Source organism: Poecile atricapillus, chromosome 16 (genome assembly GCF_030490865.1).
Source record: "Poecile atricapillus isolate bPoeAtr1 chromosome 16, bPoeAtr1.hap1, whole genome shotgun sequence".
Taxonomy (NCBI): domain Eukaryota; kingdom Metazoa; phylum Chordata; class Aves; order Passeriformes; family Paridae; genus Poecile; species Poecile atricapillus.
Window position 1 is genome coordinate 3,419,204 of NC_081264.1, and position 14,001 is coordinate 3,433,204.

At 39.4% G+C, this 14,001-nt stretch overlaps 1 protein-coding gene across 1 annotated transcript; it reads right to left on the reverse strand.

The window, feature by feature from the left end:
• Positions 1-2,529: 2,529 nt before the first annotated feature.
• ZCCHC8 (zinc finger CCHC-type containing 8) lies at positions 2,530-13,844 on the reverse strand. Its single transcript, XM_058851101.1, has 14 exons — positions 13,647-13,844; positions 12,779-12,819; positions 12,082-12,156; positions 11,472-11,577; positions 10,944-11,021; positions 10,521-10,624; positions 9,165-9,230; positions 8,127-8,187; positions 7,871-8,013; positions 7,014-7,156; positions 6,179-6,294; positions 5,355-5,438; positions 4,767-4,881; positions 2,530-4,025 (listed from the first exon to the last, which is right to left on the reverse strand). Exons 1-14 carry the CDS (start codon positions 13,809-13,811, stop codon positions 3,223-3,225), a joined length of 2,100 nt encoding a protein of 699 aa, XP_058707084.1. The 5' UTR covers positions 13,812-13,844; the 3' UTR covers positions 2,530-3,222.
• Positions 13,845-14,001: the final 157 nt, after the last annotated feature.

The following is a 14,001-nucleotide window of genomic DNA, read 5'->3' on the forward strand; positions in this document are numbered from 1 at the left end:
TCAATCTTCAGTGGCATTCCCTTCCCAGGGGCAGCGCAGCCATGGCACAGAACGAAGGTGCTACGGGGTTCCATGGCAACTGAAACGCTTTAATTATATTGGAGCTTTTTCCTCCTCTTCATTTTTCCTTTTTTTTTTTACCCAGCTATGCTGCTGCCTCACAGAGCTTGCAGTGAAATAATTATTTTTAGCAGCTACCATGTCTTTCAGATAGCTTCTAGAACCTCAGCTATGTCTCTTCTCTTGACGTTTTGAGCACTGTGAACTGGGTTATAAAAATTTAGAGTCAGAAAGTTGGATCTTTTTAAGACACAACTTCCCACCTGACTAATACCCAGAATATTTGCAGAGATTTGATTTTTGAAGACGTGCATGAGCCTTTTTAAATATTTCTGGTGTTCCAAGTACTGTAAATAAACATGAGGACTATGCCAACAGGAATCTGTGGGAAAATTTGAGTGATGCCTGCTCATGCTATACCCACCTCATTACAGATTTTATTACTCATTCATTTTAGTAAGCTCTAATCTAGGTTATTATGCCACACCCACCACCATGGGAATGGCACTTAAAAGGACTCAAAATAGTTTGCTATTCAGCTTTTCCTTGGGACTTAAGAGTGTGATCTGATTGCAGTTTCAATATACAAAACCCATTTGAGTAGTTACAGCTGACAGATTAAAAACCTCACTGATTACCAGCATCTTCAGTGCAACAATATGTAGCACTTGACAGAACAGTGAATTAGATAAACAGCTAAGAGATGCAGATGAATGAATTCCTCATCATGAGAGAAGCAGCAGAGATAACTCCCCATCCCTAATTAACTGTGTGTCTTACAGCAGAGTAAATGCAGGAGGAGTTTTACTTACTGGTTCAGTTTTCTCACAGCCCTATCCATGCTGACTGCCACCTCCAAAGAAAGGACAATTCCAAAGAGAAGATTTAAAAGAACAATTTAAAAGACACCTCTGAGTGCTCTCAAGGAATTTTGTATGATTACCCTTATTTGAAATTAAATTACTAAAAATAAACACAGAAATTAAACAGTCCCTGCCTGCTTTTCTGAGATCAAAACATATCACAAATATATTATTTTAAGAAAAAAAAAAATAGCATTACGGGAGCATTTATGACATTGCAGTTTGAAAGTCAAAAGAATAACAAATGAAAGTACTTCAGTCACAACTGTTTTGCTTATCTGTTGTGACCAATTAATTATGTGGAACGGTGATTGAGAATGGACCACACAGAGCACTAAAAGGTTCTAAGCACATAAAGATGATTTTTATCTTGTGTACTCTTCTGCCTTGCTCACAGAAATCACAAGCACTCCTTTAGTTTAGGCTGCATGTCCTAGTCAAGCAGCAGCATTTCTTAAGAGCCATTAAAACCAGATCTTTAAGGTGTGGTGAGAGAACTTTGTGTTTCAAATATGAGCAGCACAACACACCCAAAAGGTGTGCACTGGCAATCGTCACCTCCTGCCCTGCATCCCTTTATCATCCACGTGGCAATGATGCAGCACACAAAGGTTCCTGCAAACTGTTATTACTGGCTTTTAACTCCATGGAAGGAGGAGGAGGAGGAAAAAGTGCCAGGCCTCCATATGCTTCCCAACAGAGCTTTCTTTAAGTGCATGTAGAAAGTGGAAACAGCACGTTATTTTGTTGTCCACTCCTGTTATAAAAATATTATTCCTTCTATAAACTAGGAAGAAAAAAGCCATTCATTTTAGAACATATGATGAACATTTACCTTGACTTGCTTTCTCACTGCAACCAAATAAACTGAACAGGTAAATGCTGCAGAAAGATCTTTCAGCCTCTCAGAATTCACATGTAAAGGCACTTTGGTTTTGCCTTCCTGTAAAGTTTAGGGAGAAAAAAAGGAAGAGAAATAAAGGCTTTAAATGCAAAAAGCCTGGGGTTCTCATAGAGATTCAAATGCAGTGTACCAATATCATGTGTTTTAAAGATCTTTGGGCAATATGCACCAACTGCAAAGCAGAGAATTTGAAAGAATTAAGTTTACTCTCTAACATTATCTTACAGATATTCATTCCCCTTCACAATTTTTTTGTTAGATACTTGAAAATGCTTTGGCTTATTCTGCTTTACACTTGGTTGGGGAGACCTTTCCTGCATTTCTGCAAGGACAAATGGCTTACCAGCTCCAAGGAATACCTTACATCAATCTAGTGCTCCCTCTCTTGGCAACTGAACGATGTTCAGCCACTGGTCCCTCCCGAGACAAGGAGAAAAAAGTGTTAGAACAATAAATCAGCAGGATTATAACATTTCTAAACATTCAGAAGTGGGCAGCTCTTCAGATTATAAAAACTGAATGGTATGGCAAGGTTCTGTTTAAATAGCTATGAGAATTTTAACAGTTTCTTGAAGCCAACAGTTGCGGCTTTTTCTAAAATATTTCACTTTACTCATCCTCATTTTGCTCAGCTTGTTTTCCCAACTTTCTTCAGCAGCTGATTTTCAAAAATCTGCATTTTGCTGCTTTAGGACTCCAATGAGAAGTTCTTTAGCGAAAAGCTCATTTATTAAACCTCTGTAGACAACCACGAACATGTATGTACAGCAAGTTTACATGAAGGACAATGCTACAAAAGATACAGTGGCGATTAAAACAGACCCACATAAATAATTTATAAAAATACTTGAAATGGTGAAAATAGCACTGTAATCCCCAATTATTTTCCTCCAATTGCCAGGACTTTGATGTGGGAAATCTTAACATCAGACCTTTTTAAAAACATTCCGAATATATTAAACTTATCTACAGGATAATTAGCAAAATGTATAAAGTGTAGATTATTGTACAAAGGACAGATATTAAAAAAATCACCAATCCACCTGAAACTCAAGGACAATATAAATTTTAGCCAAAATAATGAACACCAAACCACAAACTCTGCATTTTAGAGTCTCGAGTATTGGCAAATAAAATGCTCTTAACAAATCATCAGACCTGTTATTCCTTAGTGGAATCATGCAACTTGGGAAAATTCTACATTTTCTGACTGCATTGGTGGTCCTGGTCAAGATGGAAACCTGCACTGACTTCAATACCAAGGAAGAACAGGGCAAACCTGAATTTGTCAAGTTTTTCTCTTTCCCATAAGGTGGGGGAGGTCATCTGAGTTTGTAAAACTGAGGGGGAAACAGAAGGGATTTGGACATAAGAAAACAAAAGACAACTTAAGATTTAAGTCTTTTTCTTTTGCTGGTTTCTTGGGGAATTTTTTAACAGGCTTCTTATCCGTAGATAAACCCCGGTTGATTCTGCCATATTTTCAAATTCAAATGGTGTGATGCCTGCAGCAAACTTGCTCATGTCAGGAACAAATGCAGATTTTTTCACAGATGACCCAGTGCTTGTGGGCACTTTATCACCACCTGTGTTCTCCTCTTTATTAACCTCAGGGTTGGGAGCAGGCAGGGTGTCACCCAGCAGGCCTTCAGAAACTGCATTATCAGGATTTTCCTTTAAGTCAAGCAAGCTATCCTCCGGTTTGGGACTGGTTAGAGAACATTCACTTTCTGGGATCTGCTCACTGATGTCAGAAAACTCTGTTTCCACTGAGATCACTTTCTCAGGTGACCTGACTTCTGCAACCAGATCTGCTTCATTCCTGGCTGGTGATGATGTAAGGGAATTCCCAGTTAAAGGTGTATCAACAGGAATATCAGAGTCACTGTTTGTGCTCTCTGCCTGCTCCAGCGCTGCCCAGATTAACCTCTGCTGCTCCTCCAGCTCTTCCAAGGTCAGTGTATCCTCATCCATGACTGAGTCCACTATTTTGGGCTGAGGACTATCACTGGAAGAGTTTGCTGGTGGAGCAGTCCTAGGGAGGGGAGAGTGGGTGGGTGTGGAAGGCTGAGGGGGTGTGAAGGGGGGTGTTCCTTGTGGCACAGGTGGAGGAGTGGACATTGATGGAGATCCAGGTGGCAGTGGAGGTTGGAACTGAAAATTGTTGGGAGTTTGAGATCTCTGTGACGCTTCCAGATCTAGAAAGAGATTAAAACACACCTTTTAGAACCTGAAATCTGACCAGGACGAGATTCAAAGTGCCAATGTTCTGATCAACTACCAGATTTACATCTTCTCATCCTTGGTTTTCAGCTGAGACAGAAGAAACTTTGTGAGGGTTTTCATATCCACCAAAACTATGTTTTTTGAGATTTCAACCATGCCAGCCATTCAAGGAAAAAAAAAAAAAATTACTCTTAAAGGTATTAGGAACAAACTCATTCCACAGTGAGACATACTGAAGGATTCCTTATGGCAGATTTCAAAAGGAAAGCCAGAAGTTTCTCCAGCTGTTCTAACACTTAACACTGAATCCTCCTTTGAGTTTGCCTCATTTTTAAGAAGCTGTAAGCCTGCAAATTTATGTTATTTCATCCAAATATTTAGGGATTTGGGGGTCTTAGCAGAAGTTTCCTTAGGATGTTCTTGAAGTAAAGAGATCAGAATTTTTAACATAACATTGCAATTGCTCTGAGCACACCTGACACCTCCTGCTTGGTACTGGAAGACATGAAAACCACAGTGACAATCACAGCAAATGCCACTGCAGTAGGACACTGCTGGCCTCTGTCAGCACTGCCTTTAACTACCACCAGAAGGACAAAAAGGACTAGTAACACATTGGCTTCTCCTTTTAACTCTCACATTTCAATTCAGAGCACCTTATTTTGAAAATAGAAGTTGAAACTAAGGAAAAAAAAAGTGCAGAATGGCTGTACCAGAGTCCAGGTCCATGTCAGCTGCTGCTATCTCTGAAATGTCTTCTCTTCGTCGTTTGGAATGATGAGACTTTGATTGAGATGCAGCCCTTTTGCTGCTGGATTTTGGACTTGGCTAGTGAGAAATATCCACAAAACCAAAAAGAATTAGTATTATACCATACAGGGTAAGGTTACCAGCTGTAAGAATTAATTTTGTAACTATACAATCACCTGGGGACCCAGTGTGTAAAATGACATTGACATTTGAGGGATGCCATGGCTATGGAAACCAAGCTTCTCATTTATCAGGGGAGTCTTAAACTTCCATTCATAGCAATTCTTATCCAAACTGCTTACAAATCTTTGCACAACTGGGACCTTCTTATATTAAGTGAAATAATGGAATTATTTTTAAACACTAAGCCATTTTTTGTTAAGACATATAATCCAGATGAGCATTTCACCCTCACTAGTGTCACTAAAAAGTCTGTCCCCTTGTGCAGAAAGAAGATACAAGGAAAAAATCATCATGACCTACACTAATTAAAAGGCAACAGTGTTTTTCTTTTAATAACAAGGAGATATATACAGATATAAGTTATTCACCTCCTGAAAATTAGAAAGGTAGTGAGCAAAAACATCCTTCTGTTGAGATGGCTGCATGGGGATGGAACCAAACATCTGCCACTCCTACAGCAAAAAGGAAAAAAAAAAAGAGAAAAGAGAAATAATGTTGCATAATAACAGAACTTTGGTTAATAACACTGAATGAAAAAACAGATTTGGAGGCCACTAAATGGGCAAACGTAAAGGTGTAAATACACAAGTGCTTCTTTTTAATGCATAGGCATTCAGATCTGTGATGGAATTCACTGACAGGTGGTTAAAATGCTTTTTAAGATAAAAATGCAGCACTCATAAGAGATTTATTGTGTCCTCTGTGCTTAAGAGGGCACCCACTATGTGGGTCTTCTGCTACAACTTGTTTAATTCCAGTTGTGTTGTTACAGAGCTTTCCAGAAGTTGTCCATTGACTTGTCTGATGTAATTTTTTGCTATCAAAATTACGTTTATGAAAACACCCACAGTGATTTTCATACTCCAAGAATTTTCAGAAAACTTGCATGTATGGAAAAACAGCCATTCATGTGTGAAGTTTCATGTTTAAAAAATACCAAACTATCTTTCCAGGCTCCTGTTGGTCTCATAATGGAAATAATTCCCACAGAAACACTGTCAGACCATAGCACAAGAATCATGACATGTATCAGCTGTCCCATTAATTACAACCCCCAGCCCTAAAGCAAGGGCTAAAAAAGAAGAGACTTAAAGGGAAATTGTCAGATGCAGAATACAAAACATTAACTCTTGCCTAAAAGCAATTCCTGACACTCAGCACACTGTTCAGAAGGCAGAGAACAGGTACTCACATCTGGGATCCCACTGGGAGTGGATATATTAAAGCCTGGATAATTTATCAACTTAGACACATCATAAGTGATACGTTTTGGCTGAGGAGAGCCCTCATCTTCTGCTTCAACTTCACCTATAACGGAATATAATTATTATTAATGTTAATTAAGAACACCACTGAAAAGATCCACAGGATTTAACAACAGGGGTTTGGAATAGAAACCAATATAGAAAATAGAAAGTTTTGAAATCCAGAGAGGCAGGAACAGTGATCAAATCCATCAGATACATGCATGAAGCTTCCTCAGAAACCTAACTGGGTATTCCTACACAACTGCTCTTCATGTACCTTTGCTACCCTCAGAATTTGGCCATCAGGACTGTTGTGAGATGCAGCATAAAATGGCCATTAGTAAAAAGCTGGTAAATTACTTAAGTTAGGTTCCAAGAAATGTGTTGTTTGCTTGCTGGTGGTTTTGTTCCTATGTAAGAGTAATTTATTGAGGAATATGGCTTCTTTCATAAGATTTAAGAGAAAAAGGGAGAGGAAATTTGACAATAAGAGATTTGCAAGTCTTGCAGTTTCACACAACTCCAGGTTCTAACAGTGAAATCCTACTGACAGTCTCCATCTTTGCAACACAACCATTATGGAACTTGTTCCGTTGTTACATCACAGCTGATAAAAAAGGTGTATTTCGACATGAATAAAAACATCTTGATTTGCCATTTTCTCCCCGTTCCAGGAGGAAGATGAAGGATTACAAACCAGTTACTTTCCTGCCTCCTGAGGAGGGTGCAGCCAGCACACAGCCTCATTGTAAAGCTGCATTCCAGCCCCACATTGCTCACCTTTTCCATCATACAGAGCCAGTCCTGAGTGCTCCATTTCGGCCTCCTTGAGCCAGCCCGGGGGATACCCCAGCTGCCGCATGCGGTAAATGAACGGGGGCAGGCTCTTGTCTGTCACACCAAGGGCATCCTGAAGGACCCCACTAAGGCAAGAAAACAAACAGAAAACAAAATGTCATCCAGAAAAATCCATTAATTAGTGACAAAAGGTTATGAGTATTTTATGGAGTTTTCAGCTGTCAAGGTAAAATAGCTGAGTTTTAGCTCAAACTGTGATGCATTTCAACCCCAGATATAACAACTCCAGATGAAAAGCAGATCTGATATTAAATATAAGCTTTTGCCTTGCTGATATGCTTAAACACTTTATAAGATTTAATTCTACACCAAGAATAACCTACTTGACCTGCTACTTCTGACTCATGGCCTTGACTGCAGCTATCAACAGGAAGGGTGGACCCTGACACTGAACTTACTGGGGATTTTTTTGGAGACTGCCACACAATACCATGATTTCTCTGAACATTTCGAATAAAGAAGAAGGGACACTCAATGCTCAAAATTTGCAGACTTTTGAATACATTTTTAGTAGGAACATAATAAATTTGCAATTTGAGAAGTCAAAGAGTAACACTTATCTCCCTGCATTACAGAAAGGGTAGGACTGTCAAGCTAGCAGTGAGTTTTCATTTGAAAGATATCTCTGCAATTTATTAAAATTCTATTTAGCAAATTCAAACATAATGCACTCATAGTTAAGAGAAGCAGGTGGACTTAATAAACTCTGGCAATTAAAATCTGGCACTCCAAAGGCAGAAGAGGTATTCCAGAAAAGCAAATGGAAAGAAAAGAGATACCTAATTACTCCTGGCTTAAATTTTCCAAACCTCTCTTCTACTTCTTCTGCATGGTAACGCTGCTGAAAATTCTGATTGCTGGAATCACCACAAGCTTCCAAAAACTCCTTTCTCTTCTCATTTATACGAGCTGCATTTCGTGGCTTAAAGATAATACAATTGGGAAGTTTAGAGTTGGACAACTTAAAATTTATGCACTCCTTCACCCAACACAAAGCTTGGAGAGCAGCAGTCTTTGGAATACTGGTGACTTTACCTTTGGGCAGTCCTTCATTTGATGGTCTTCAGAACCACAATTGAAACAATGAGGTTTGGGCCTGCTTGAAAAAATGCACAGAGTTAAACCTGAAAACAACTTTGCAATGTTAAATACACCTAATTATTTTCATTCTTGACAGATTTTAAGGTTTAGATTTGAGAAAGACAAAACCAAAAGCAATGATTGTTGATGTCATATGCTGTCTTCTGCTTCTCTTAAACTTCTATCAATCATTAAATAGAGAATATTGCTGATTTCACAGTGCTAAGGGAGAACAGGGGAAATGAGGAAAGGGCAGAGGGAAATAGGAAATGGTATCATCAGAGGTCTGATCCCTTCCACAATACTGGGAATCAGTCACCAGTAGAAACAAACAGCAGAGTACAACCATTTCTTTGGAAAGTCCTGGCCCACAGTTTCAAGTAACACATTTTGTGAAACTGCACTGAAAACCTGGAATGGAACTGCAGCTGGCTTCAAATCTTCCTTTACATTCACACCGTGGCAGGATACATTTGCAAGGTTACTGGGGTGAAATACCAAGATTATAAAGGAAGATTTATTTTCTGAACATTCATTTTTACTGAATTAGGATGGGAACCAGAAGTGGAGACAAAAAGTGTGGCACAAGAACATGTGTCCAAGGTAACTCCAGCTGGAAACTGAATTCCCTTCACTTCTCACCTCCCATAAAAACTATACCATCAATTCTCAGATCAGTCTGTCTAAAAAAAATCTATCAAGTAAGCAGACAGGAGTTGTTCTACAGAACAGTAACCATGACACAACAACAGTGCAAGGATGACAAACCAATCACTAAAAAGACAAGAAACAGAAGAACTGACTTAAAGCCCTGCCTAAAGAAACTCAATAAAAAGACAGACCCACTGACTAAAATACTCAGCTCTGACTTATTTAATTTAAATTTAAATACTCATTGCTCAAGTATGTCCAAGGGTTTATTTACTGGGCAATAATCACAGAGTGCATCTGAACTTTTCAGCTCAAAATTTTATATTTAAGAATCATACAAACCTTTTGGGTTTTACTTGTATTTCTTGTCCATCTAGGGAGAGAATCTGGCTGAAAACTTGCTGATATCTTTAGATTTCAATAAGGAACTGCTACTGGATGAAGCAAAATTTCAATTTTGTTTAAAATATCAATGAAAACTTAATAGTGCTTTGAACAGAACACTGACTCATCTGCATTAAGTTACAAATGGGTCTTTGATATGAAGTTCTGAGTATAAACTATAAAATGATATCTACTATAAACTATTTACTAAGATAAGCTTGTTTCCTCCTACAAATTTCTACCCAATACTTTATCAGCACTCGCTAAAACTACAACCCTCTTGTTTACTGGCAGAAATCTCCAGATATTAATTCTGAAATGCTTCACAGTAATCTTATTAAACCACATTTTGATAGAGTTTCAAAATGACAGATTCACTGAGAGCAGTACTTCGGCTGTTTAGAAGCCAGTGCCTGATGAACCATTTCACTCAGAATCAGTTCAGCCACACTTAACTTGGCATTTAAGGAGAAATTCCCATTAGGCATCTACTTCCTTCATCCAGAGGTTGGGAGACCGTAACTAAGAAAATGTAACTAACTATAACTGTGTACTATTCAGATACAAGTAATTTTTTAACACTGACATGACCTTGATTACAAGCATAAGAACTGGATATTGCAGAAATGAACTCTGAAACTGCTTCTTGTCCTGAGACAGGACAAGACAGAAGCAATACTGGAAACCTGGGGAGATTATGTGACTTGAGAAATTTCTTGTCATTTCTTTTGCCATGGAAGACATCAATACTAAAAAAACATTTCAACATTTTCCAGCTTTTTTCAGCATTTCCCTCAATTCCATTTTTCAAACATTGGCTTTAACAAACAATAAAGAACCAACTTTAAAATGGATGCATGTTAAGAGCATGCCATAATTAAATTTTCATAAAAGACTTTCCCTCTAGCTCCCATTTTTGGAAAAAAGCATTTTACAGCATGTTTGAGTTCTCCAAACCCTTTTCTTCTCCCAAAGAGTGGATTTTATGGAGGAAGAATACTTATTCAATCTGCAAGAAGCTGTCACTCCAACCCTGATTACAGACTGGCCAAGGAAATCCCTAAATTCACAAGATGTATTTAAGGGGATAAGGCATTCACTCCAAGGATAGCAATCAGCAAGTTAATTATATCAAAATATTTATTTGTTTTGAATTAAAAAAGCCAATAATGACACATTAAATCATCCCATCTATAATGACTTGTATGGCTTTGATAGAAACACACAATCCACTGAAGAGAATTTGAGTTCAATTTACCCACTGGAATTCTCTGGATTTGGCAAACAGAAAAAAATAAAGGTGTTTTAGGATACTTAGGTATTTCCCATCCTTCTGTCAGCTGTGGATTCTCATTTAAAATAGGCTGTCCCAGTTTATCGAGACAAAAATTGGTAAAATACAGAACACTTCCTACAACCTGTAGAAAAAAAGTCAGAGAATTGTCAGAAATGTGTCAGTATTTAGGTGAGATTGGTAGCATTTCTATAAATTTACACTGCTTGAAATACTTCCAGACTTTTTTTTCCCATTCTGTAAGAATTTACAATTAATACAAGCCCAAACATGTACACGTAAGATTTTTTTTTTGCACTGTTGTAGCCCAAGCATGCTGAATTTAAATTTCATTTATCAGTGTAATAACAACAGTTAACAGAATTTTTTTTAATGGCAGTGTACACTGAATGTGGAGAATGAAGAGTCAGACCTACCATGGAAGAGCACAGTCAAAAACTTACACTAAAAGCTTCTTTCACTTTTTTAGCAGAACTCGAGCTGGTTCCTTTACTGTCCTCTTCCAAAACAACACTGGAGGGCTGACAGGAGAAGCAAAAATAAAAATAATTAATTTGCCATTCAACCCTTTTACTCAAAGTGAATGTTGAGTTAAGAACCAAAATTCTGAACTAGGAGGACAAAACGTAAATTTTCAGATACTGTTGTTCATCTGTTTTCTTATATATACTCAGAGTTGGGCTAAATACTATCAGAAGAGGATACATTAAGCTTTCTTCTTAGTTATTTAAACCAAGTTATTAATTTTCTTTCACTGAAATTTCACTAGGGACAGTTTTCAAGAAGCATTTTAATGGGCAGAAAGGATCCTTCCTTTGCCCTTGGCTCTATTTCTTGGAACAAACTGTTGTACAACATTTGTTTGACAACCACTTGATTTGATTTTTCTTAGTTTAACAGTGCAGTATTTCAGTATTTCCATCACAGAGATTGAGAGGAAGCATTGTGTAATAATTTCAATTTTAAAGTACCTGTGGCTTCGCATTCATGTGTGATTTTTCTTGTTCACTTTTCTTTTGCTCTTCATATTTTTGAACTAAACTATAAATAAAATCTTCAATTTCTTGATGATACCGCCTGGGATGAAATACAGAGAGATGAAGACATGAGCAAGGCTGAAACAAAGAGCAGATGTCTCTTTTCTTAGGCATTTATCACTTACTAAATAACTTATAAAAGGGGAAAATCCAATTCTTTTTTGTCCCTCTCCCAACCTCCACCAACATAAATGCAATCTGATATTAGAGAGCCCCTGAGTGTGGCAAAAAAACCTGAGTTTTTTCAGAGGAAGGGAAATATTAATTTTTTATATTTTACCCACAACATTTCTGAAATTCAAACTACTCTTCAGACTCACTCCAAATCCCTGGAAGTCTCCCTTCATTTCATGATGAAAACAGATATAGCTAATGAACAGAACTCCTGCCATCCTCCCCATTATCCTTTCTCCCCTCTAAGCTTCAGTAGTTTATGTTATTGAATAAAATCTACATCCACAACTTGGGCACAACACTGTTATATCCAAATAAAGAAAAAAGCCCCCATTTCCTGTCAGGGTTGTTTTTTTCTTTAAATACTTACTTAGTAATGACATTGTTCATAAATAAAATCTGCAACAGAGGTCCATCAACTTTGGGGTTTTCCAATGAGATTCCACTAGAACAGCACAGAACACACACAATGGGTACAGTAAATACTACCCACCAGTCTTATCACAGCTGAGTCTGGACCCCACAGATAGAGGAAGATTTGGTCAATACAAAATCTGTATTTTTAAGAAGTTCCTATCCACTTACACAGAAATTATGTTTTTGAGCAAAGCACGTTGGTGTGAGGTAGAAGGAAAACAAAATACCCTCACACTACAGAAATATGTATGAATTCTCTTCCTGCCTCTCTAGTTTCAATAAACTTTTACAATCTTCTAACCAAGATTCAATCAAACATTTGACTGAAATTTTTCCTCACTGCTGAACTTTACATTAAAACTGTTTCCCTGAAGACCAAGTGAGTTTCATAAAACAGATATACACAAATAAATAAGAGTTACAGCAATACCAACTGAGTTCCTGCTGTTCAACTCCAAAAGACTTTTCAGGAACTGGAATGGCTTTTTAGAAGCCCAACACCTGAGTAGGGATTGGGACATGGAAACAAGATGTGGCAGCTTGTCACCACACGCAGCTTTTATCGTAAACGAACTCTGTTTACATATACACATATAAATAAATATATTTTCTCTGTATAATTCATAGTGTTCAAGTCAGCATTAACATACCTAGGACGAGTCAGAATTCTCAGTTTCCTTTTAAGTTCCTGATGTTAACTTACTGTTAAGGACTATGATTTTCTTTGAAAGACACAAACCCACACCCAAAGCAAGCAAGAAAACACCAATCACAGAACAACAAATAGGGTTCCCTTTCACTGCACAGGGGATTATTCAAAAATCCACCTGTTGCTTAAGAAACACAATAAAATGAAAAAAAAATCCCAACAACCCCATATGAAAAGAGAACTAGCTGTGACAATCCAAACAGTGCCATCCATTACATGCAGTGATTGTGTTAACAGATTCATAACATTTTCATTTAAAAAGATCTGCGATCATCACCAAAAGAAACGTAACGGTAGTACACATGTACTTGTAAATGGGAAATAAATTATAACACATTTCAGATTCAACTCTGTTGCAGTGGCAAACCCAAAAACCCTTTAGAGAACCTGTCACAATTCAACTATTTGAAATTATTTGTAGCTGCTTTAAAATGGATTGTCAAAGTAAACACACAGACGTCTGTTTTCCCTGGAAAGGCAGAACGCAGGGATTCAGTAACAGCCGTCCCCACATGCCGAGGCGGGAGCTGAGGCTGCCACAGGCCCGGCCGCTCTGAGGATGAGAATTCCCATGGAAAACGTGCTCTGAGGAAGCCCGGGAGCACCAGCCTCCGCTCCCCTCACCGCCCAGCTCACTCATCTCCCCCACTTCGGGCCCCCGCGGGGACCGAGGGTTCCTTCCCACAGCCCCCCGGGGAGAAGCCGGAGCCCCCTGAGGACCGGGACCGCCTGGCCCGGAAGGGAACCGGCAGCAGCGGCGCGCCCGCCTTCCCCTGCCCCGGCGTGGGCCCTGCCTCTCCCGCCAGGATATTCTCCGCCCGCAGACGCTGCACCGTCTCGTCCCGGTCGCGCAGCCGTTCGTAGAGCTTCAGCAGCGGGTCCGGCTCGTCCACAGCGGGCGGTGAGGGCGGCCCGGGCTCGCCCTCCAGCTGCCCGAAGAGCTCGCGGTCCCCGAAGTCCACCTCCGCCGCCATCTTGGCCGCCGCAGGAAAGGCGGGGCGGGGGGCAAAGGGCGGCGGGAAGCGCGGGGCGGGCGGGACGCCGCACGTCGCGGACTACGACTCCCAGTGTGCATCGGGGCTGCGAACCACACAGACCGGCGGCGGCGAGGCGCGGTGGACGCTGGGAGGTGTAGGCGGCGCGGAGCACAGCCAGCACCGCAGC